The sequence below is a fragment of the Lepisma saccharinum genome, chromosome 14 (assembly GCF_977018435.1).
Source record: "Lepisma saccharinum chromosome 14, izLepSacc3.1, whole genome shotgun sequence".
Classification (NCBI taxonomy): Eukaryota; Metazoa; Arthropoda; class Insecta; order Zygentoma; family Lepismatidae; genus Lepisma; species Lepisma saccharinum.
Window position 1 is genome coordinate 49,989,097 of NC_139242.1, and position 27,183 is coordinate 50,016,279.

At 38.1% G+C, this 27,183-nt stretch overlaps 1 protein-coding gene across 4 annotated transcripts in view; it reads left to right on the top strand.

Annotated features, from left to right (window-relative positions):
- The window catches only part of LOC145998875 (phosphatidylserine lipase ABHD16A), a 130,358-nt gene that overhangs the window by 8,697 nt on the left and 94,478 nt on the right, over window positions 1-27,183 (top strand). For all 4 annotated transcript variants that reach the window (XR_014443349.1, XR_014443350.1, XM_083135571.1 and 1 more), the window contains exon 4: window positions 3,562-3,620. Coding sequence is in view for 2 of the 4 variants with exons in the window: in XM_083135571.1 (XP_082991697.1) it covers window positions 3,562-3,620 (59 nt within the window). In the remaining 2 variants the exon portion in view is untranslated. The remainder of the gene's footprint in view (window positions 1-3,561; window positions 3,621-27,183) is intronic.

The window sequence follows — 27,183 nt, forward strand, 5'->3', positions numbered from 1 at the left end:
TAAATTAATCACAATTTACAAAACAGACTGGGGGATATGTGACCTCTGGTTACATTTTCATAGATACTTACGTGGGTTGTAAATAAAGTAGTGGCAACACTGTCAGGAAAAGGTAATGACACTGTGCATGTGCTATCAGGCAGTGAGCAATGTCAGTTTGGGCCCATGTCGATATGTGGAGTGTCAAAAGTTGTCGGTGCAGCGAGTGCTGTTGTGTATGTAGGAGGTTGAAATGATCATAATTTTCTGTAATGCTCTAAAACATGTTTACAAAGGTAGAACATTGATTGTGGATCAAAATCCAGGTTTGATCGTGGCAAAAATGCATAAGAATGTGATCAAAACTTGCATGAAGCCTGTAGCAACAATATCTAGCCTTACCTGATGGTTGCACAATCTTGACAATATCGGCAACCCAGCATGATGCAATTTTCCTCATGTTGAGGTTGTTCTCACAGACGCTTCACAACCTCCTAAAGAAATGCACTTATCCATTATGCAACCATCAGATACGGCTAGGTATTATTGCTACAGGCTTCATGCAAGTGTTGCTGATATTGTGCATTTTTTCCACAGGCAACCTGGATTTTGATCCACAATCAATGTTCTACCTTTGTAAAAATGTTTTAGAGCAGTATAGCAAATGGTGATGATTTCAACGTTGTACATACACCACACCACAGCACTCACTGTACTGGCCACTTTTGGCACTCCACACATCGACAGGCCCAAATTGACATTGCTCACTGCCTGATAGCTAGAGGCATGCAAATTTCGTTTTTGACGAAAACACGAAATATGAAATAACATGCTGTAATGTTAATTTTTCATGTTTCTGAAAGGTCTGATGTGCATTTTTCTACCCTGCTTTGTCACGAAATAATGCGAAATGAACTGCAAAATGCGAAATTGACTCTTAAACACGAAATTTACCGTTTATATACCGACACAACACTTTTTGAAATCTGAAGTATCCTGTGAGTTATGCAATTCACAGAAAATTGATTAATTCTGCTGTAAATATTTGAGAAGCAAAAATGGGCGCCTTTACACAGGAATAAACTTAATACTCTGGTAACTACATAAATGTGCTATTAGAAGGGTAAGTTTATTTTGTGTAATAAATGCAGTTTTTAAATCAAATTTAGGATTATATTCACTATTTTAAAACCAAAATGTCATTTTATATAGCACTTTTGATATGATTATTCACCGCTATAACACCGAAATTTAATTTTATTTACCGCTTTTGAACCCGAAATCGACTCTGTTTTTGTACCGAAATTTTGCTTTTTTATTTACCAAAAATATGTGCCTCTACTGATAGCACATTCACAGTGTCATTACCTTTTCCTGACAGTGTTGCCACTATTTATTTTACAACCCACGTATTAATGTTTTGGCTATTTTTTTCAAGATATAACTTTTTTTAATATTCTGAGAATTATTTCTCCTGTAGTTAAAGGCTGTTACAAGCATAAACATGGCGAAACCCCATTTTTTTTAAAAAAAAAGTAGTTTCAGGTAATTTCCCCCTTTCCCCCTCCATATATATGCTGAATGTGCATAAATTATATATCGTCTGAATCTGATTCATTCTGCATACAACGGTATATCTTTCATATCTCTAGGGCATTTAGTTTCTGAGCTAGTCATTTCAAGGTACCGCTGCATTTTGAAGCTTGAATCAGTGGCGTGCCGACCATTCCTTGGAGGGGGGGGGGGTACAACTCAAGTTACATTGGTCATATGATAATAATGCAAATATTTTTGTGTTCCTTACATGTCAGTGATCATTTCCATGTGCATGTCGACACTGTCATGTACTTTTTCCTGGGGGAGGGTTGGGGAACCAAATTTTTTCCCCCGAAATTTTGGAATTTTGAGAGTTAGCCCCCTCCCCCTGCCACATATACGCCGAATTTGCATAAATTTCATATAGTCTGAATCTCTGGTTCATTCTGCATACAACGGTATATCACTCATCTCTCTAGGGCAATTAGTCTCCGATCTACACTCATTGAATTGAAACTCTGCATTTTGCTCAAAATCGGCTCGGGACCGAGAAGCTTACTTGTGAAAATGGCCTTGGGACTCAAAAGGTTAAAAAATAAAGCATTCTGGATGTACTCTATAATTGTAACTTAGAATATTAACTAGGGATGGGCCGATATGAAATTTTGGCCGATACCGATAAAGTACCGATATGAAATTCACCGATACCGATAACCGATATTCTACCGATCCGATATAAAATTAGAAATGGTCCATGAAGAACCTTAAAATGTTCATTGATCTCCTTAATAAATATGTGTTTCGAGGTGACTGCAGTGCAAAAGAAGTTGAATATTTAGACAATTATTTTTTTAAAAAGTAGGGCATCGAGATTATCCATAAAAATTACAACAAAATGGCAGAATTTTGCACTAAATTATAAGATATTTATCGATATATCGGATCGGTAAAATAATCGGTAATTTTACCGATAAACCGATACACCGATATGCCTATATCGGCCGATACCGATAGAGTACCGATTAATCGGTCCCATCCCTAATATTAACTAAAATATATTTATGGTCTTTTGTTGCAGAATTTTGGAAATTTGTTTGATAATAGTTTGTAAAATATCAGCTAGCATGTTTATTTACAGTTTAATGATAATTACACTATTTATGGTTTAACATGATTAGTATTTTGTATATTTTTCTACACATAATGTTTGCTATTTTTGTATATAGAAAATACAGAATTTTAAATCAAGAGAAATGTACGTGTGTTTACATTTCCTTTCATATGAGCTTCGCACCTTCAGTACATATATTTCATTTCCTTTATTTTCCTTTCTTAGAGCCTAATAAACACCATTAAATGATTACAAGATTAATGTACTTTCTAGGGCTGAGCGGATGTCGATGTATCAGTATAGGCCGATACCATTGGTATTGGTAGTGGTTGGAATTCGTCTACCGAACCAGCCAAAACTGATCCAGGATTTTGGTCTTTCACAGGGTCCTCAAAAATGCTGCGCCACACTTTTGCAGAGTCCCAATTATCCTGCACCATTGAAACAATAATTTTGCAAGAAAAACTGTATTTTATGAATACATAGCATCTTTTTTAATATTCTGATGTAATTCTTGAATATACTAAATCAAATTTCGTGATAAATTGTTGCATGTAATTGAATAAAATTTAACATTATTATAATTTGAACAAAATTTAATTATTGCTATTTTGAAGTATCGTTATCGGTAAGAGTATCGGCATTGGTATCGGTATCGGTTCAAAGTGGTATCGGTTTAACCCTAGTATTGACCAAAAGTGATTCTACAAAATCCTTATGTACATTATTCTCTAAATTCTTTATTTAAAGAATTTATATTGGTAGAAAAGCTAGATAAAATAAATGAAATTACAATACCAAATAGCTAGCAGGGCTGTACATATCTTCTCTGTTTCATGTTTTGTCTCGTAATTATGGGAAGTGGATGTATTTTACAGATGAAGTTTGATTTTGTATGAGGAATGTAATGGGTTCTGTTTTTCACCTTTTCTCAGAGAGCATTGGCAAGATATGACTTTGACTTCTATGCGATGCCAGTAGAATTTAGAGCAAGGTAAGTAGTTAATGTCTTACTTATAATTTTTTCCCTTTTTGGGGGCTGTGGATTTCTTCCTCTGTATTCTCATCATGTAAACGTACTACGACTGAGAAGAGAATAATTTTGTTGGAATGTGAAGAAAAGCAACCAGAGCATAATGCCTTATATTTTGTTATTTTTTACAGAATAGAAGCTATCAGATTTGTAGATTTCTGTTCTCTTAGGAATTTTTGCTATGCCGGTGGTATTTTCAAAGCCTTAACATTATTTGAGCGAGAAAATTGCTTTTCATAATTTTATGTGCTGAAATTATTTTGGATCTAAGTTGAACATCAGGCATTTGTTTCTATATAATGGGCGTAACTTTTCATATGTGTAGTTTTGAGTAAAGACTATTGTAAATTACACATTTGTTTTGTATGGTGAACTTAAGTAGATTAAAGTTAAAAGTACGGTATGCGCCAAAATATACAGTACTGAAACTCGCGCACCTCGAACGTGCATGTGCATTTGTCGATGGGGCATAACTCCAGTCGCTCGCGTTCACAGTAGTGAAAAGGAAGTTATAACTCGCTAATAATGTGTATGTAGTTTTTCTTTCAGGATAAATAAACTCAAAGATGACAGGAATGTAATGTTCGTCTTTTAATTTCAGTACTGTATATTTTGTGGCATACTGTAATCATCATAATCTGAATTTGTATGTAAATATTGAACATTGGAACATCGATTACATGCTTTGTAAGCATGCAATGTTAATTGAGCATTATCCATTGTCTACTGTTTTTGCCTATATCTATTCTGAACGGTAGAGAAAAATAATTTAGACCCGGTCCTTTTTCCTCAGGTGCCAGTTGTTTTTTTTTAATTTTTTTTAGGAATAAGTAAGTTCCTGTAAGTTTTAATTCCAGCTTTTCTAAGCACTTTGCATATCTTTTCTGTGGTCTTCCCCATACTCCTTATTGCAAACCTTCTCCCTTTTTCTTTCTCTTCCTCTTTTTCTTTCTCTTCCAATTCTCCCCTACCCGTTTTCTTCCTTCTTCTGTTTATGTCCAGTCAATCCTGCTTCTCATAGCCATTCTTTTCCAGCTGTTTCCATAGGCTATTTATTTTGCCTTCTTTTTCACATTCTTTCATGCATATTTTCTTGATTCTGTCCTCCATATTCTTTATAAAATTTATTTTTGTCACCTCACTTACATCACTTCTTTTGTGGCATAATACCCCTGTTGCACACTTCTTCTGATGCCAAGCGGTTTCAATTTCTTGTCCTCTCTTCCTTTTCATCAACATATCTAGATAGCTTAACTTGTCTTCTTCTATTTCAAGTTCCAATAATATCCCTCTTTCTTCATCTTGTATTTCTTTGGCAAAAATTTCGAGCTGCCTCTTCGTTCCCTTCCATATGCCAAAACAATCGTCCACATATCTGCAAAACAGAATTATTTTGTCACCTCCTTTTTCTATCACTTTCTTTTCCCATTCATTCATAACCAATTCAGCCAATGCTGGGCTTAGACTAGAACCTATATTTAGTCCTTCACTCATTAAGATTATTCTATCTCCCATTATACTGTAACCGTTATTCCAAATGGTTTCCAGTGCCTTCACTACCCTTTCACTATCCCATTCTCCTATAACTTCTTGTCCCATTCTCTTTTTAATAATGTCCAAAACGTTCCCCTCTTGATGCTCGGGAACATACTTTTCACATCTAAGCTAAACATTGTCGTCTTCATCTCATTTAAGTCCTTTTATGAGGTCTACTACTTGTTCACTGTTCTTAACTGCTCTGCTTTCTTGCTGTGTTACTAACACTTCAATAACTTTCTTTAATTTCTTTTCCAAGGGTTCCAAAATATTGTTACTGCAGTTCATTACTGGTCTTAACTTTATCTCCTCTTTGTGTATCTTTGGAAAGCCTTTCAAACTTGGTAGTCTTCCTGTCTCCTTTATGCATTTCTTGAATCCTCTCCTCCTACAGTCTTTTATGACCCTTTCTTTTATAGTTTGTTCTTCCCCTGTTCCACAAATCTCCTCATATCCGTTTTCTTTTACGTCTTCAAACTTCCTCTCGTACCATTCTCTTTCCATCACCACAATTGCTCCTCCTTTATCTGCCTGCTCTATCACCACATCATTTCTTGTCTTGATTTTCTTCATCCCTTCCCTTTCTTTTTGATTCAAATTATCTACTTTTCCTTGTTTTCCCATTTCTTTCTTCAGTATGGCTGCTGTTCTTCTTCTAATCTTGTCTCTTTCTGGTTCTTTTATATGGAGCACTGCTTCTTCAATGTCATATATAACTTCCTCATAATCTACATTTCTTTCTTTAACTTTGAAACTTCTTCCTAGTTTTAAAAAAGCTTTCTCTTCTTTTGATAGGTCTACATTCCCTATTACCACAACTCTTCTTCTGGTATCTTCTTCTTCTTCCTCTTTTCCCCTTTCTTCTTTCCATCCTAATCCCTCTCCTTTCTTCTTCAATTTTATTTTCATTTTCTCTCTAAATTTCTCCTGCCAGATTTTCATTTCATGAAATGTATATTCTCTCGTAAAAATGGTGAGACCATCTTCAATAGTTTTTTCAATTTTTGTCAGGTTTTCCTTTATTATCTTTATCTCCTTTCTTCTTGCCCTTATTTCATTCCATATCAGTTCTTTTTCCATTTTCTGAACCAATATCTTCCATCTCCTGGTGTTGCAAACCACTCCCTTCTTACTTATTTTTAATCCTTTAGGCGCTGTGCCTCTCTCCAAACATTTTCTCAGAAACTTCTCTTGTTCATCTTTGTGTATTTCTTTCCTCTTCAAGTCCTTCCAGTTGTTAATTTTCCTCATCAGCCTTGGAAAAATGTCCAATTATAACACCATCAAGCCTTGTTTCCATGATTATGACAAACTAAATATACTGACCAAGGCAGTAATTTATTTTATTAAAAACATAAACTAAACATAACGTTTCAACCTTCTAGCAAGGTCTTCTTCAGACTCTGTATCAAGTACAAAAGTAACAAGATACAAAAACAGGGCATTATAAACTGCTCGCCATTAAAAATGTAACACCTAGAAGGAGTAATCGGAATCGGACGAAATGTGCATAGTGTGTAGAGGAGAGGTGCAGAAGGAAATGATTAGGTGTTCAAGGCCGTCATGCGTCATGTGTGCCTGCCACGCCATCTGGTAAGTGGTACCTGTAGCAGGTCAGATAGGTGCAGAAGAGCAGTGAAAGTGCATGGTCGTGAGTGTAGTGTGTTAAAATAGGTCAGCAATGCCACGTCGTCGAATACGGCAGCGATTCCAGCAGGTTTCACAGTTCAATCGCGGCCGATTTGTTGCATACCGTGAATGCGGATTATCCTACTGTGAGATCGGTGCCCGTGTAGGACGGAATGCATCCACAGTGATCCGTGTATGGAACCAGTGGGTCCAGGAAGGCACTGTAGAGCGACGTAGAGGTTCACAACGTCCGCGTCGGACAACGGAACTAGAGGACAGACGTCTGTAAGCATGGCCCTTACAGACAGAACGGCCACGTCAACGAGGATTGCGCATGAAGTACGGGATGTTTTACAACGTCCAGTGTCCCCACGAACCGTGCTTCGTCGTTTGGCGAACCGGGGAATTTTTTCTCGGCGCCCACTGTTGCGGATTCCTCTGACGCTAGAGCATAGGCGTTTGCATCTTGAGATGGTGCCAAGACCATCGTGCATGGATGGCGGTGTGGAATGCTGTAGTGTTCTCTGGTGAATTCCGGCTTCTGTATACAACATCATGATGGACGTACACGCGTGTGGCGGCACCGTGGCGCTAGGCTTCATGACGCCTGCATCATGCATCATTACACAAGGCCTTCATTGGGTATCATGGTATGGGGTGCCATCGCCATAGGTGTTCGTTCGCGTCTCGTACGCATTCAAGGGACATTGAACAGCCAACGGTACATAACACAGGTTCTCACCCTGTGCTGTCCCATTAATCCATACACTGCATAATGCCACTTTTCAACAGGATAACGTGCGCCCCCATGTTGCCCGTGCTTCCTTGGCCAGCATGTTCGCTGGATATGTCGCGAATTGAACATGTCTGGTCCATGTGGGTTGCCGGCTGGCCCAACTCAGGTTTCCGGCACGTAATGTTGAAGACCTCTGGCATCGTGTGGAAGCCGCTTGGGACGCCATACCGCAAGCAGACATCGATAGACTCATTCTGCCATGCCTCGCCGTGTTGCAGCAGTTATTGCCGCCCATGGAGGCTGTACACGCTACTAGCTCCGTGGGGTTATGCAACCATGTTCTACGTGTCACATATCTCACCACTGAGCTCTAACTGTAATAATTTTCGTGTCTTATTATGAACTACATATTTGCCAAGTTTCGTGTTTCTATCTCATTTCCTTCTGGGTGTTGCAATTTTAATGGCGAGCAGTGTATATACACAAACTAGGGATGAGCCGATATGAAATTTTGGCCGATACCGATAAAGTACCGATATAAAATTTACCTATACCGATAACCGATATTCTACCGATCCGATATAAAATCAGAAATGGTCCTTGAAGAACCTGAAAGGTTCATTGACCTCCTTAATATATGTGTGCGTCAAGGTGACTGCAGTGCAATAGGAGTTGCATATTAGGACATTTACTTTTTAGAAAGTAGGGCACGGACATTATCCATAAAAATTACAACAAAATGGCAGAATTTTGCACTATATTGTCATATATTTATCGATATATCGGATCGGTAAAATAATCGGTAATTTTACCGATAAACCGATACACCGATATGCCTATATCGGCCGATACCGATAGAGTACCGATTAATCAGTCCCATCCCTAACACAATTATTACTCCCTCCAGACTATTTAGAAAGTTGTTTGGAACTTTCTAGCAGGTGGCTTTCACTTGCCAACTGTACTTTCACCTAAAAGGCTAAACACAATTACTTCCATATAGAATGTGGTTGGACTTTCTATCTCACGCTCTTTTTTCCGTCATTTTTCTTCCTTCTCCTCTCCTCTTTCTCTCTTGTCCTTTCCACTCTTTCTAACACCTTCTTCCATTCTTTGTTTAACTTCAGTCCCCATTCCAGTTCATTGTGTCTTCTTCACCTTTCTTCTCTATTTCCTTGGCTTCCCTTTTTCTCACTAGCATTCTCTTCTCCCTTCCTATCTGCTTAGCCTCATCCCACTCTGTCATGTCCTGTTTCTCTCGTGTGTTTAAATATTGCATTTCTCTCTCTCTTAAGTCGTACATCATCCCTATGTTGTTTCAACCTGTCTTTCAGCCTTTTTTTTCGTTTCTCCTATGTACACACTCGGACATTCTTTACATTTCACTTCGTAGATAATCCCTTCCTCTTCTGTTTTCCTTTTCTTGTTTGCATCTTAGGAATAGCGAAGAATTATCCGTATTTCCATATGTGAGACTTTGTCTCAATGAACCTCCTGCAAAAGTAAGCATTATTGTGGATTTTTTTTTGTGCTGTTGCTACATTCAACATTTACTTCAAACTGCTGAGAAGAAGTGTAGCTGTAGCGAAATTTTTGCTACAACTGCAGAAATTTTGTATCTTGCTACAGCTACAAATTTCAAAATGTGGCACTGCTACAGCTACAAATTTTGTAGCTAGTTCCAGTAGAATGCTATTTCCGACCACGGATCCCATATTTAAAAAATAAGAAAACAAAATGAAAACTGGCAAATTTAGAAACCTGTACAGGACAGAGTGTGTACATGCCAGACATTCCATCAAATCTGTAACTTTTGTTAATTCGTGTCACCAATTGCCAATCTCTGTGGTGAAATTGCTATGCTATGAATCTCAGCCTGAACATGGATGTTCTTGTGAGTCATCAATTTCATCTTACCGCCACTCATCTCCATCGCTGTCAGTTAGCAAAGAGAGAGAGAGAGAGAGAGAGAGAGAGAGAGAGAGAGAGAGAGAGAGAGAGAGAGAGAGAGAGAGAGAGAGAGAGAGAGAGAGAGAGAGAGAGAGAGAGAGAGAGAGAGAGAGAGAGAGAGAGAGAGAGAGAGAGAGAGAGAGAGAGAGAGAGAGAGAGAGAGAGAGAGAGAGAGAGAGAGAGAGAGAGAGAGAGAGAGAGAGAGAGAGAGAGAGAGAGAGAGAGAGAGAGAGAGAGAGAGAGAGAGAGAGAGAGAGAGAGAGAGAGAGAGAGAGAGAGAGAGAGAGAGAGAGAGAGAGAGAGAGAGAGAGAGAGAGAGAGAGAGAGAGAGAGAGAGAGAGAGAGAGAAGAGAGAGAGAGAGAGAGAGAGAGAGAGAGAGAGAGAGAGAGAGAGAGAGAGTGAGAGTGAGTGAGTGAGTGAGTGAGTGAGTGAGTGCGCGCTTTTGCAGATGCTACCATAAGGGACACTCGTCAGTTGTGAATCCACCTTATGGGGACCGCACCGACTTGTGGGGACCAAAATCCGGTCCCCACAAGGAAATCGTTACGAAAAATACATTTAGAAGCCTCGGATCACTGCCCTTGAATTTTTGAGGAACGAATATGGAATTACCTAATAGAAATACTTGCAACAACCTGATGGATAGCATCCTTACTTGGGAAAATTTGTTTTTCACGTGTCCCCATAGGGTGGCAAATTTCAATGCAACGTGTGGGATGAGCTTACTATTTCCACACCAGGTGGCAGAAAAATCGCGTCCGCGTTACACACCCACACGCTCTGGTTTTATCGCCCTTGTCGGTACCCGGGGGGAAGTGGAGTAAGGGGGGGAGTTTCGGGTGGTGGTGCGGTGAGAGGGGGAGCGCATACACACCATTTCTTTCCGAGTAGACCTTGTGGGTACCGGAGAATCACCTCCCGGTCAAAGGCCAAGATATTCAAGGTGTATCGGCGCTCGTCAGGAGAGGTTTGAGACGGTGTCTGGCTGAAGGTCACTTTTTACCCCCACAGCTTTCTGGAATTCGATTTCTGAAATACTTTTAATTCTTATTATTTGGCGCCATTACCCTCTATCTAAATCTATGTTTCGCAACCGGTGTTCCTCCACAAGGTCACGGGTGTGCTGCGAACTTTTCTTGTAGTAACAAATTGAATGTAAATTATTTAATCTGACTACCATGCGAGAGATCCGGGTTCGATCCCCAGCGGGGGAGAACCAGTATATTTTCCACCTGTTCAAGCGGTTCTGGCGCCCACCCAGCGTCGTATAAAGTGGGTACCTGGAGAAAACTTTTGGCTAAAGAAGGTGGCCATGGACGTGGTGCTGATCACTTCACCCCCACCTTCGACCGTGATCAAGAAAGTGTAGGGTCCAAACTCCACACCCACTTTACTCCTTCATGGCATGCCTTGATGGCAAGGGTCAGTTTGTTATTACACATACATAATCTCTACAGGCGTTTCGGATCCATATAATCAGCTGCATGAATCGTTTCAATAATAATAATAATAATACCAAAAGTACCTATGAGTGCAGTGAATTGTATTATTATTATTATTATTATTATTAGTAGTAGTAGTAGTAGTAGTAGTATTTTTAACTGATTATATTGTAACTCATTCCTAAACTTTTAATTTATATCAACAGTGTCGTAATGTATGTTTTTTAGATAAATAAATTTTATGATGTGCCGTGTTCAATACTGGATAATTTATGGTATTCTGCGAGGACAAGAAGGTTGCGGAACATTGCTCAACCTTTACTTTTACAGATGATCGAGTATTTTGAGGGGTTTAGAATTATCAGAAGGAAAAAGAGGGGAACACCATACTTTCGGAGGTATTTTCTTATGCCCTGGTACCTTAAAATTAACTCAGGGCGTGAGTTCCGTGATTTTTCTTTTACGGATTCCCTTTTTAATTCATCCTTTATTTTCCTTATTTTTTTGTTTACAGTAACTCACTGCGACATTGGCATAAAGAATCAAATTTGTTCGGTTTTCCTGAACAACGTTGATTTTACAGCATTCTACTACGGGATAAGTAAGATTAAAATAAACGTTAATAATAGTAGAAGGTAAATGTGTGTGTGTTCAACATTAATAATATTTATGAATACAGATACAAAATCACATAAGTGTGTAATTGGTTTTGTAATGTTTTGTTTGGATAGGTTATATTGTGTGTTGTGTGCCTTAATGTTAGTGTTAGTGTCAGAAGGAAGTCATGAGCTAACAAGACGTCCGTTAAAAGTGTAAAGTTAGAGAGGCCCTATCACGGATAAATGCATGTTGTTCAGTTATTTTTCCCCACTTATTTCTCTTTGATTGAACCTCGATAGCGAGAAAAAATTAAGATTCAGTTGAAGTGAAGAAACTTCTTTTGGTACTTAATTACTGCGATGTGTAGGGAGTAAAACCACAGACTAAAAAACAAGGGAAGAACAACGTTGATACCTATTTTGTTCTTTGTTTCTTGACTGTAAACTTACTGTTCTCTAGGACACAGCCTATATATTATGCAAGTTCTGTCCCAAAAGTAATTAGACCAATTCTAGAAAAATCGTTTTGTTGAAGGTACTGGTGTGTTTAAGGGGGCTATCGAATTTGAACTTTCTCAGAACATTCTCTGCACATAAATACTATCAATTAAATTCAATACCAATTTTTTTTGCCCGACCCTGTGGCCGAGTGGTTAGCACATCGCGCTGCGATGCCAAGGGTCCCGGGTTCGAATCCCGGTCGGGCTTGGTTGTTTGTGAATGTCCATTCATCAATTTCATCATTTCATCACTCATCCCCATCTTCGCAAATTAGCCTAGAGGCACAAAATCAATCAAAAAATCAATACCAATTTATGTGATGTAAAAATGTGAATAGAATTTATATATTTTCACATATGCCTTTTTGAATGTAACAATGCTATTGTACGTTTAATATTGTTGCCAAGTTGCTCGAAGACTTAGAGACAGTCAAAGACGACAGTTGCTACCACTAAGTTATCCAGATACCTGTACCGTGCACCGTCCCGTTTCAATTTATTCATCATTGTTGCGGCCTACCAGGAAGGAATCCTTGATTCTTCAAACTGTTATGGGTTTTCAGCGACGCATTTATGCGCAGCAACCATAACTTAGCAGGGGCAAAGGAGACACTTGCTCCCAATTTTTTTTTGGATTATGGAGATTCACGATATAATGGTACTTTTGTTAACCTCCTGAAACCCGAGGACTACAGTAATCAGTAATTTTATGATTTTGCAAATGTAACACCTATTTATCAAAATAGTCCTGGATGATATTTCTATGATCTGCAAAAAAGAAAATATTCTGCTCAACCCCCCTGCGACATGAGTTAAGCTCCAAATTTTTATACTATAATCTGAGCATACGAAACAAACATTGAATATTTCATTATGTAAAATAACGTAAAGTTTTATGGTTGACGTAAAAGTGTGGAAGAAACCGAAGGAAAATTAAATTTAGATAAATAACATCATAAAATCGGATCGTCTTAATGTGAACGAAATTAAATAACGTCTATTTCTGCCATGAATTCAATGGCGCTTCCAGAAAATTAGTAAGAAGCCTAATGCTGCTTTTTCACTCTTGCAGATGTATTTTCCCAGTATTTCATATTATTTTTGACCGAACTGGAGCTACAAATTCAAAGCGCGACAAGGACAACTTGAAACGTGACCCCATAAGAAATCAAATCCTGGAACCTATATTTACAAGATCAACGTTCTATCGGCGATACCCCTACATAAATTCCTCAGTGTATGTGTAAATAAAATAGAGTAAGTTAGTTACCATATATTTTCAACCGTGTTTGGAATTACAGTTTAATGTGGAATCTGTCCCGGGGAACCTTGATTGCAGCTTCAACCACTCGCTATCAGTTGTATTACGTTTTTCATTTTTCTTGGTAAAGAATATACGTATATTTACATTTGGATGGTCACTGATTCACATCTCACGACAGCCTAAAGAGTTCTCGTTGTCTTGTTGAGTCTATTCAGGCGACTGCTGAGATAGTGCCGCTGACGCTTTATTCCCTGCCCTTTATTTTCACTTTTTATACACGTCATCCTCTCGTCGCTGTTCAGTTAATTTTGAGGCCTCCTCGATGGCGCAGTGGCAGAGTCGTCGCCTTGTCATCAAGGGGTCCCTGGCACATAGTGGTTCGGATCCCACTTTACTTCTCTATCTCTCTCTCTCTCTCTCTCTCTCTCTCTCTCTCTCTCTCTCTCTCTCTCTCTCTCTCAATGAAAGAAAGAGAGGAGAAAAGAAAGAAGAGAGAGAGAGAGAGAGAGAGAGAGAGAGAGAGAGAGAGAAGGGATAAACTGTAGATCCAGTCCCGATTAGCGTAACTGTTCATAAAGTTGACTTAAAACACCAAATCAATCAATCAATCAATCAATTCAGCTATTGGTGCATATAAGCATTGATGAGTAAATAAACAAGCACCCAATCACAAAAACCATCCTTCAATTTTTCGCTTCTCATTAACTTAATTCATAGTTTCCAAAAACCTTTCAGCAGATGTGAATAAAAAGCGTAGGTCGTTCCCCGTGACGTAAGCATATCAGAATCAGCTGCCTTGTGACTTGAGAAGGAAAGGAGAAACGTGACAGGTTAGAAGGTCAGATTGCAATGCCTCGATTCGTGATACCCACACACATGCTTGGAACCTAATGTCTTGTGTTTCGTTGTTGATAAAAACACAGCAGCCCCAGAGAACATTTGTGGAAGTTGCTCACAGCATGTCCACTGCTCCATTTCGACCTTGAGTTTCTTCGCTCGAATCACTTTGAACTGCATCGTGTGATGTAGGTATATTGGAAGTCAAACGTCCCATCTTTTGAACGTCGAAATACATACATCTTTTATTATAAAGTTGATATTACAAAATATATGCTACGAATGATGTGATAAAAAATTAATGGCAGTTATTTTCCTCAGGACGTCTAACTGCCAAGCGGGTGACCAAGGTTCGATTTCCGGGTGGGGCATGATATACTTTCGGAATTTTTTCCGGCCTTGTCCCCGCATAAAGCGGGTCTGGGCTTACACAGTTTCAAATCTATTGCTAACTGGGGCCAACCCTGAGGGGTAAAGGCGGCAGCAGCATGCTGCTGATCACATCACCTCCAAATGCCCGAGATCGAGTTCGAGAATATGAGGGGTCCTATACCTATATCCCTTAAATGTGCCTTTATGGCACGGTGCTATCTGCACGGGGAACTTTACCTTTTATCTCACATTTATCACAATAAACAAGCTATGTAGAAAAATATAGTTCTGGCTGGGTAAAGGCTGTGTAATATCCCACTTTATTTTTCATGATTTTCTGTAACGTTACTAAACACGATATTTATTGCCATATTATTTTTATATTATATTTTTGGATTATTTTATATTCCTTTTAGGAAACTGATTAGCGAATGTGTAAAGTGTTTCTCTCCAAGTCCATCAGCCCGTATGAACGATCAGTGTCTCAAAGCTACAAATTCAAAAATCTGATAGACCTAACAGATAGTAGGTAAACACATCTCTATCGGACCGTCCGTCTGTTTGGCCGTGAGGGACAAGAGTCAATGCGAGGTGAGACATCCATATCACAGAATCTGTTGACGCTACATCCGCAAAAATAAACACAATTTACGAGAACGACAAAGAAAATTCTAAACCATCCCTGTATAAATTATCTCCAATCCAATCCAAAAGTCGGAAACCACCCATATATTTTCTCCAGATATTATATATGTATTTATTTATTTAACAAATGATGCCACAGAACATTGTTCCATTGAGACATACATACATTTTGTGTATTATATATGAGCATTACATATATCTGTGCATAACATAAATTGTTTCACTAATTCCTATACAGACGAACCCCTCACCCCTTTCTCCAATGAGCCAGTAGGAATCTTTTGAATGATTGAAATGACAGACTGTTTATATCAACGCTCGGATCATTTGCTACTACTTCATTATAAGTTTTACCCATTTTCCACATCGGAGATATATTTACATAATTTGTTCTAGATTTTTGTACATGAAACAAACCGGGTTTCGGTCTGTTTCTCATTTGAGATACATGATATTGTAATGCAGATACTAACTCCATAGAGTCTATTTTGTTATTTGCAATTTTATATAACGTGCTCATCAAATTAAGATTAAACTTTTCTTCAATTTTTTCAATGTTAAACTGTGATACAAGCTCAGAGTACGGATTGAATTTGGGATATACTTTGTCTTCTCTATACTTTATGAACCTCAAGAACTTGGACTGAATCATTTCTATTTTTTTTTTTTTTTTTTTTTTTTTTTTTGTCCAAGGGCTTCCATATTACCGACGCATATTCTACGTGTGAGCGTACTAGGGAGACATACAAAAATTATTAATATTGATGTACTTTCTAGATCTTCCCCACATATTTTTATCAATCCTAATTTCTTATATGCTTGGTTAACGATATGATGCATATGCTCTTTAAAACATAGATTTGCGTCATACGTGATACCAAGATCCGTGAATTTAGTGACCTTAGCTATTTGTTTTCCTCCCATCTGACACTGGAAGTTTCTTTTTATTTCAGCGTTTGTTATAGACATTACCTGACATGTATCAAGAATACAAGTCTATAATTTTCGCTCCATTGTAGTAATATATTTACGTCTGCCTGCAAGTCAAGGCTGTCTTCGTCAGAGCAAATTGTTCTAAATATTTTTACATCGTCAGCAAATATGTCAACGTGATTTCGTAATAATTTTCGGGAGGTCATTAATAAAGAGTAAGAAAATGAGTGGACCCAAATTGGATCCCTGCGGCACCCCAGAAGGCGTAGGGTATTCCCGAGATATGTATCCTCTATAATTGACAAATTGCTTTCGGTCCATGAGGTAAGATTTTAGCAGCATAATTACGTTTTCAGAAATATATTAAAATACGATAGTTCCTGAAGTAAAATGTCATCATTTACCGAATCGACCGCCTTGGCCAGGTCAGCATAGATACCTGTTTCCTTTCGTCTAATTCATAAGCTACAAAATGTGCAAATTCGGCAAGGTTTGGGATTGTCGACCTCCGCGATATAAAACCATGTTACATGGTAGATATAGCCGGTCGTACGTTGGCCATTATTCTGTCGTACAGTATTTGTTCAAACACTTTGCAAAAAAACTGAGAGAATTTACACTGGCCTAAAGCAATCAACGTTCTTTGCATTTGCCTTTTTTTGGGAAGGGATTAACTTTAGTGATTTTCCATTTTGATGGGAAGTTGTGATGTTCTAAAATGTTATTGAATATTATACTCCCCTTGACCACATAGGGAGGAATGATGTCCATCCTCACTGCTTTTTTGGCTTTCAACATTTTAACTGCTTCCTCGATATCATTCAATTCGATATACGATATATCGAGTTGGGAAAGCACTCCGGTTTCGCACTTATCTGATTCAACTATAGAGTACTGTAAAGAATCTTTGTACACCGATAGAAAGTAGGTAGTAAATGCATTTACAATATCGTGTCCATTGTGTAAGATTTCATTGTTGTATTCAAAAGTATCACTACCTGAATCCCTCTTTTTATTTCTAATATAAGTCCATACATTATTTACATCTATCCTTATGTTTTCCTCCGTCTCACGGATGTACGCTTTGTAAGCTGCTGTTAGCCCTTTCTTTATCTCTTTCCTAAGATTCTAATATTTCCCTTCATGGTACTCTGCGTTGCAATTACCTTTTCCCCACTTTTTGTAATGATATAATTTTGAACATTATTTTCCTAATAATGTCACCATTGAACCACACAGGATATTTAGGTACCTTGATGCGTTTCAGTGGTACGCAGTCATTCAAAATATTATACAAAATATCATAAAACGTATTAGTTAGTGTATTGACATCCTCAATATTGCATAGATTTACCCAGTTATAGTCTGTTAATTTTCGATATAAAGACTGGAAGGTCGCTTTTTTGAAGTTTTATTGAAAACTTACATTTTCTGCTTGAGTTGAAACATGGACCATTAATGTAGCCATATGCGTTATTAGGAGATAAAGTGCTTCATCTCTGAGGCATGTTAGATACCCCGTACGCTATATTGGATTCGCCATATTTGATCTAACCTTTTTTCAAACTAGAATAGGGGTAAGTAACACATCAAACATCTTTGACAGTTTTCCAGTTCAGGAGAACCATTATTAAATACGTAATTTTATATTATGCAGACACTCAAAAACGAATAAAAATCCCTTAAAAAGGATTTCAAAATGTGATATTTCAGAAAATTTCACGTTATTTCGGTATGACACATGATCCCCTTTCCAATTAAAAAAATAAGCGGATTTGAAGTTGGAGCGGGTATTCTTGTTGCACTCTTTAGTCCAAGACACAATGGTAATGATATTATTGGTTTAACGTTATGCGTTGTCATGAAATTGGGTGGTTCCATGTTTTTGCCTGTTTATACGTCGGTACTTTTTGACACCCCGTAACTTCGAAAGTAATACAGATATCTTAAAACCGGATTTCACCATTCAATTTTTCAGAAAATTTTACATGAATTTGATATGTCATTTGCCTATTCCCATTTGAAAAAAAAAGAAGAAAAACTTTCTAACCACTTTCATCAATTGATTCTCATATCGTAGAATAACAAAACAGGAGAAGAAAGTAAGATATGGACACATAGACTCCTACATACTGCACGTGATTGCATTCACGGTTTATAATATCTTTAGAAATTATATGGGTGTTTCTCTTTCGACTTTCGAATCACCCTGAATTTTAAAGTGGTGACGTGACCAAAACGGTTTGAGCTATAAATTGAAATTTGTCAAACCAACCGGACGCGTTATTAAAAATCTCCATTGAGTCTTTCATTTAATTGTTGTAGTCATTCACGAAATAATTGGATAGATAGTCAAAAACCATAAAATAGAAGCGTAGATAGGTAGACCTATCAAATACTAGCATGATCGAAATTTTTTTCATCCCATAACTACTGTATTTGTAAAATTAAAAAGTTATATTAATATAAAATCAATTTTTAATTAAACTTTTAAAACCATTAATTATGTATTGGAAAATTAACAAGCCGAATAGAAATTTTAAACACACAGCAAACTTTTGTTGTTATACTTAATTTAAACTTAGGAGATAAAAGAGCATTCTTCTTTCTGGTTGCAAATATTAGTCCTTGGGGGCTTGTTTTAAGGTGGCCTTCCCCACCTGAAAATACTTGTTTCAAATGGTACATGTTAGAAATTTTAATATTGAAGGAGTTAAGGTCAAACTGTTTCAACAGTGAATAGATGATTATGATCATGCACATTCGCTGATGCCAGAATTATTTAATATATAGCAAACTGTTAGCATTTAAGTATTCAATTTAATATTTTTTATATTTAAAGTAACATCTGGTTATTCACGTGGGAATTTACAAATACAATTGTTGTCAATATTCTTTAAACTGTAATCAAGGGACCCAGGTTCGTTACCTGGTAGAGGCCCATAGTGATTCGGATCCCACTTTAAACTGTAGGTCCAGTCCCGATTATCCTATTAGTGCATAAAGTGAGGTTAGAACAACAACTTAACAAGATAATTTATACGTCACACAGCATGCACGAAACTTTTCAGATTCGTTGACTTTCTGCTATCCACTGTGTACGTCCCAGCACTTGAGCCGTAGAGAAATATCGACTTGTATGGAAATTTTCACACGCATAAATCTTCCACGGTTTCATGTGATTTCCGGTGGCCGTGAAGAGCAGGACTTCCTCCATGCCGTAAGGACCACACAGTATTTGCAAAGCCCTGAAAACCTGGACAATACCTACTTTATAAATTGGACATTTAACCAATGTAGTTCTCTTTCTAAATTTTGTAGTCTTTTCTGTGAGAGGGCGCGATAGTTCGCTCTTTGTATTTCTGCCATTTTTTAAAGAACAAGAATCAGAGCTCAAGCATGTATATACGATGAGTCCAAAGTGTACCTGGAGAGGGGAAGGGGTGATTCTGAATTTTTTATCATAATTTTTACCCCTGTATCCTCATTAAATAATAATATATTTCAAGAAAACTGGTCATGTGCTTTGGCTTTCAGGCCTTTGAAAACTCTGTACCATGGTGTGCAAAGTATGCAGTACGGTGTGAGGTTGTTTGCATGAATTTAGTTTCATCTAGCACAGTATAGTTAAACTATTTTTTAGCGTGTAAATTTTACAATTTGTTTGCAGCAAGTTTTGTCACTCATGTTGAGCTGTTAATACCTCTAGTGCATAATGGTTCTATTATTGCAGAAGAAAACTATAAATGAGCCCAGCAACTTATCAATTCCTCCTCTGTAAACGATATCTATTCTTCAAATACAAGTGATAGAAATGCAATAGTTTTGCGCTATCTATGTTGAAAAATGATGGTACCCAGCCACGCAAGAAATGTGGGTTTTAGAAGGGAATTCCTTCAGTATTTGGAATCATGTGAGACGTGGCATCCCCAAGAGTATCCGTGAGGTCATAAACATACTATATAGACCATAATACAATTTCGAAGGTGTTTTTATGCATAGCATATTTCGATCTTTATATAGCATATAAATCCGATCCGCCACATACCACATATAGCACACAAGTATGAGTGAAGCTTCTAGTTCTAATGAAGCTTCAGGCCTCCCCGATGGCGCAGTGGCGCAGCGTCGTCGCCTTGTAATCAAGGGGTCCCGGGTTCGATACCCGGTGGAGGTACAAAGTGGTTCGGATCCCACTTTAGACTTTAGGTCCAGTCCCGATTAGCCTTACTGTGCATAAAGTGGACTTAAAACACCTAATCAATCGACCAATCAATCAAAAATCTAACGAAGCTTCAGTTTCCTTTCTTGACGAGTTGCGTCCGAGTAAAATTCATTTATAATTTTGGACCTATTAATATCATTCGTTTGTTAAATATACAAAACAGCAATAAGGCGAAGTATTTAATGTCCAGTAGCTTTGAGTATACAGTGTATTGGTCCTGAACCTTCGAGGGCAAGAAAGAATGCTCACAGCATCCTGAACTCACGGAGGTTGTCAATAATGTTTTGAACAGTTCATTTCAAATTTGGAAAATGTTCTCGTAAATGTTGTTCCTCACTCACAAGAAAGTTCTGGGTTGAAACCCATGATCAGTGTTCTTATATTCACACATTCCTGACAGCACATTGAGTTCTGAACTATTTTCTGTCTCTGACATTTTATGTGTGGAATATACCTCTTTTTCACTCAACACATGATTTTGGGGGGGGGGGGGCGGTTGCCCGCCCTTGCCTCCGCCAAGTTATGCCTATGGCAACTTCTCTCGGCAAAATGTTCTCAAATGGTTTGTCTGTTTGTAAGTGAGGGTAAACAATTTGACAACATATACCTGTCGATTGCTCAGAAATAATTGCAAATTGGATTGAAAGTAGTCTTAAGTCTAATATTATGGAATAAATAATTGACATGTCGATAAAATTGTTTGTCTGTCAATGTGAGTTCAACTATGGATATACTACTTTCTTTCTGATTAGTACACATAGCATAGAGCATTCGCAGTTAAACTGTAAACACCGCTCTAACTTCTTTTTACATATCTACGACGTGACATAAGCATGAATCATGAACTCATGAAATAAGTGGAGGGATTTTCGCACCTGCATGCTTTACTTAGAATTTCAACCTGAGGTCCATAACGCTATGCTTGATCATTTTTACGTACACTGCTGTTATCCTCTAATCAACCAGCCCGAATAATGAAGCAAATTTGCATGTGAAAATTTAAAACTGTAGGTTAACTTTATTCATGTATTATAATTATGGACGGAAAATACATAAAATGGGATCTTTATAGTTCGATTTTATTCATCGTACCTTCATCAACTATTTGTTTCGTTAACGGAAATGTCGAAGTTGCCAAATTCCGAACTTAACTGTGGTACAACTTGCTGCACATGGAAGAAAAATATTATTTAAAGTTCTATGTAAAATTAAATACACTAACCGTCGGAGTGGTCAGGGCATGAGTATTCTTTCTGAGTATCACTTAATCAATTTCGTCAAATCATTACTCATCTTCATCTTCGCGACTATCCAAAAGTGGCAGAAATTCGAAGTAAAATAAACCAAATCAATCAATCAATCAATGAAATATACTAACTTGAAGTTTACAAAATATATTTACATGTAACTCGTACATAATCAATTTACAATCCATTGATGGAAATATATTTGCTAATTTGCGGTGATTAGAAGACAGTCAAAAGTTCTACTAATTCTTGACTTTGGTCGTTGAGATGTTCTTAAAACGTGCTCATTAAAACTTTCGAAAGCAGATATTTTGATGCATTAAGGAAGATTCAGGCAAAAGCAGATTTCAGAAGAATAAGTAAACAAGAAACAAGTGTCGTTTGAAACGAACATTAAGAAGAAGAAGTGTGACCTTCCACACCGGGGCGACGCAATAAGCAGCTCAGTTGCCTGTAGATTGGGTGACTCGGAAAGGTTCGTTTTTTTCTATAGTCTAGTTGCACCCTTCTCGTGCAGTGAATGCTATTTTGAAGATTGCAAAGAAGATCCAGGTGTTGTATCCCTTGCATTTTGTTGCTTTGGTACGAAACCCTCTGTTGGTTCAAGCAACTTGCTTGTCTCCTGTACGTACTTGTTATTTGTATATTTTGTATGAAATCTTCGTAACATAAATGTCATAGCCAAGAAAAACCTCGGAGCACTTGTAATGGTCGGATTGAGCAATACTGGTTTTGGAAATATGTTAATTAATTGCTGGCCAGCTACAAGGTGTAGGGTAAAGTAATATGTTTTCCATGTGCGTCCTTATATGTTATTACCGGATGTAAGTGTATGTGCTCATTGGATTGTGCTTTGCTGGATATTAGATTTCTTTATCACCCCAGTGGGGGAGATGTCTTTCCAAAGACCGTTGCAGTGGAATTTTCCAACGCTACGGGTTTCACGTCCACGGACGTTTACCCAGACTATAAAAAAGCCAATTGGGCTTTTATAGAAAACAGTGTTTCCCCATATTTCGACGACGAGGAATGTCTCCTCGAGTTTAGTCCAATTTTGGTGGCTAGACTATTATAAGAATGTAGCATTTGGTGTAAGCCAGCCCCTGTTTGCTGTCCCAAGTCCCCTTTAGAAAAGTTTTGAATATTTGGAAATTTCCGTATTGAATAGTTGATGCCCAAAAGAAAGAGTAAAGGCGTAAGGAAACGCATTTGTAATGAACGGAATATCATTTCAGCTGAGGTTAGGCCCGCAGAGATAGTTTTGCAGAGATATATGTATAACAACGTATAATAAACAATATAATCCTACTAGAAATGTTGTTCCTGTTGTTGTTGATTTGGTGTTTTAAGTCCACTTTATGCACAGTAAGGCTAATCGGGACTGGACCTACAGTTTAAAGTGGAATCCGAACCTCTATGTACCTCCACCGGGTATCGAACCCGGGACCCCTTGATTGCAAGGCGACGACGCTACCACTGCGCCATCGAGGAGGCACTACTAGAAATGTTATGATTTGCTGAATTAACTCTAAGAACTACAGTACTGTCCATTTTAAACCAGTTGTTTATTCACTTGCTGTACATGCGTAACGAACCAGGGACTAAAAATATAAATTGTTATGTGAAACCCCCCTTTCGTATTTCCGGCTCAAATATAATCAGCTCGCTTGGCACCCAGGCTGAGGTGAAAGGAGGGATTTGAAGGATTAAAGCAGGAAGTAATCCAGAGGGCCTAATAGAAACCAGGCACTGGGGGCTAACCTTTCAAAGAGATGGGTTGCACTTTCACACACTGATCCTAGGTTCTAGGTTCGAATCTTTGGTAATCGATATGTGTTTGTTCCGTCATCTATCTCATCAATTCATCCTTCATCGTCATTGTATTGTGATTAACCTAGAGAGGTAAAAAAAGGACGTAAAATAACAAAACAGAAGAAAGTAAGGTATTGACAACAACGTTCCTCCGAATAGAGGAAACATTTTATTTTGAAAATATCAAAGAGCTTCTGTCAGCATTACAGTGTCGCCGAGAAAGATATAAGAAAATGGGGGACCGAAATATTTTTTTATGAATAGTCAAATTTTATTCCCATTAAATATCGCATACAAAATGCATACTTGAGGTAAAAGTTGGTTAAATGACATTTTTTCTTGTAGGGGCAATTTTTCTTGTAGGCTAAGGTATGTTCATGTACGCATGTGTCAAGCATGTGTACGACCGTGAGGTGCCGCTCCTCCACCATTGTATTCCTCAAATCCTCAATTGTTTGTTATCATTGTAGTGAACAAAGTTGTAATATTGTAATCAACAGGGTCGTAACGAGTAATTTCATTGTGAAGAAATTAATCTTCGTTTTTAAAATATGTTCTAGATTTGTGTTTGAACAAGTTGGAGCTAGGGTTGCAGCTTATCATGTTCTCCATGGGTATCGAGGCATTTAATAATGCCCTGAGTTGTCCAGAAGCACAAATTCGAACGACATTATGCGGGTGTGTCTACGAAAACCAATCCAGTCAGCAAATCGACCATCAGCTTGTAGATCCACTGTTTAAAATAGTAGCATTGACACCACTCGTTTATAGCAAGCAACTGAATGTGCAGATATTTCAAAGGTATACAGCGACTGTAAAAAAATCTGCCTAAAAGCTCTAAATTTACAGTAATTACCATCTTAGCAGAGTTGTAAGTTTTCTATTTTGTTCCCGCTCCCCCCCCCCCCCACCTATGCACTCAAAAGTAAATTTCTTACTGGCAAATTGTACATCTATTGTTTGTTGAGTTTCGATGATTAAGCTCTGAATATTTAGTTTCTACAGAGAATTGCAAATGTCAAAAATGGGTAAGTAGTGAATATGCATAAATAAGTACATTTACATACATACATATGTACATATAGGTAGGCATGGATGTAAGGTTCATGTGACGGTTACATCCAATGGCTGGAAGCCCTCTGTTATGCTAAATGAAATGTGGTATGTATCATCAGGAAAGTAGATCAATATTTCTGCCTAACCTATCTTTTTGTTGTTCGTGTTGTTTTTTTCTCACTATCATTTCAAGTTTATTTCTTAAAAAATAAAATAATGCGGGTTCAACCTTACTTTACCCAACTTTTCACACCACTAGGTTTCGTGCGAATTCTTCTCTTGTTTTTACAGTTACACATTATTTCACAAGCATTTGTTTATGAGAGTTGTGAATTCGTGACAGGGCAGAAGTCGCTAGCAATGCTATGAAGAAAGCATTGCTCCCTTGCTCCTCCAATGTTTGCTTTGATCTGGTGGGGCCTACACAACACTGGGCCCCATCTCATAAACAAGGGTGTTCTAGGAATAACCAAAGAGACCCGGGAATTATGAAACATACATTGTCTTCCAAAATGAACGTAAAATTAAGTACATATCTGTAAGTAACTTTCAAAGTATCTTGATACAAAGTTTCGTTTATTATACAGATACAGAAGTTTATTATTATTATTATTATTTGAGGCTCACCCTGACTCAAACAAAAATAGTACCTTGGGGTAATCCTCGAGAGTAAGGGCGGCCGGAGTGTGGTGCTGAACACATCACCTCCAAAATGGCCGAGATCAAGAATATGTGCTCCCACGTCCCCTAAATTTGCCTCATGCACGGTGCTATATGCGCGGGAAACTTTACATTTTACCTACTATTATTATTATTATTATTATTAAATATGTGAGATATCTATATGCTCTTTGTGGTATTAGTTATTTCTTCGTTATTTTACGTCGCTTTTCGTTGGTTCGATGTGGTCTACAGACTGGGTATTGTTTGTCTCTTTCAGTACGGAATGAACATAACTTGATACGGAAAGCATTGGGTCGCCCACGTCGTCTTCGTGACCGCGTACATGACTTCATATGTTTAGAAAACAAATTCAGGTTGTTTCCACTTGACCTTGGAAGAGGTGGACTATAATTGTGTTTTGGTTCCATAAAGAATGCAGCGTATTCTTTCAATAGGTCGCAGCAGCACGGGATTAAAGGTAATGCTTCCACAACTAATTTCAAGCCCTGCATTTTCCCTCAGTAATAAACAGACAAGGAAAGAAAACGGGAAAACCCCAGAAACCTCCACCCGCATACGTTCAGGGGTAGGTGCTTAGTGCCCTGCTGCCTTTAAAATAAACAAGGGCGTCAGATCAGCGGAATTTCGGTTCCACCGTTTTTCTCATCGTCCATGTATTGACGGTTTGAATTATTTGTATGTACGAGGCACTAAAGCTAAATCTAGAACGTCTCATGGATATAGTGGACCAAGATTGTTTCTGCGTTATAGGAACGAACTTGGTTGTAAGATCTTACTTGCTAGTAATTGAATTAAATTAATGGCATCTGCATTGCTAGTAATGAAAACCGCGGTAGCTCAGCTAGCGCCTGACTACCGTGCGAGAGACCCGGGATTTTTTCCACCTGTTCAAGCGGCTCTGGTGCCCGCCCAACGTAGTGTAGTATAAAGTGGGTACGTGGAGGATACTCTGGGAGATAAAGGCGGCCCCACCTTCGGCCGTGATCAAGAAAGTGTGGGGCCCTAACTCCACACCCCGTATACGCCTTGATAGCTTGGTGCAAAGCACAGAGGAACACTTTACTTTTTATGTTAGTAATGAAACGAAAGTTCGGGACCGGGGAGAATGTGTTAAGACAGAGAGGAGAAAGAGTGGTATTTTAGGAAGGTTAATAATTAAATGAGTTAAGCAGTATGCAAATTAAGCGAAGGGGGTGCTGGTGATTTCCCCACCACAATAAATTTTATCCCCTGCAAAAGAAAATTAGTTTTATCCCTGCCAGAAGTGTTTTTATCCCTTTAAAGAAAAATGGAATTGAAAGGATATATTATTCCATGTCTTAAATATGTAACAGACACAATTGAAAAATCATTTGTTATTTATGGTTCAGTCATAAGATTTCCCTGCCCCAAAGAATGCAGCTTTGTGGATTAAGGAAGGACACCCTTCCGAAACTGACAACCTCACCGTGCCGAGACAACAGAAACTCAAATTTTCGATGCATAGTGCTGATATTTTACACTTATTAAATTGTTCACAAGAAACTTGTAGGTATGTAAGATTGGCGTTAACTATGAACTTGGCAATATACAGTTGGTAACTTTTTCGGTGTTAGTAGTTCGATAACTATTTTCGTGTATGAGTTTGGGTTTACTTAGAATCAGGGGGGCCGCCAGGAGGTGGGGAAGGGTGCTTCATCACCCCTTCATTTTCTTCCTCACGCCGTCCAGCATCCCTTGTTCAACTTGTTAAACCATGTCATATTCAGCGTAGAAAGGTTTTGAAGTGAGATCCTTATTACTGCATACAACAGGCAAGTCATCGATCTTAATCTGACATCAGGCACGTATCCAAGGGGGCTCGAGCCCTTGAACTTGAGCACTATGGAAAAACTTGTCAGCATTTGAAAGCTGCACAACAAAGGTAGCGCCACAAGTAGGACGATTCGTTGTAATTTTTAATCTCTGGAAAGCGCGAGAAGGAACGTTCTTGAATAAGAGAAGGAGTCGAACTACTACTGGCTATATTAACGAATCGTTTTCCTGCTGAACGTTCTAGAATATGAGAATATTCATT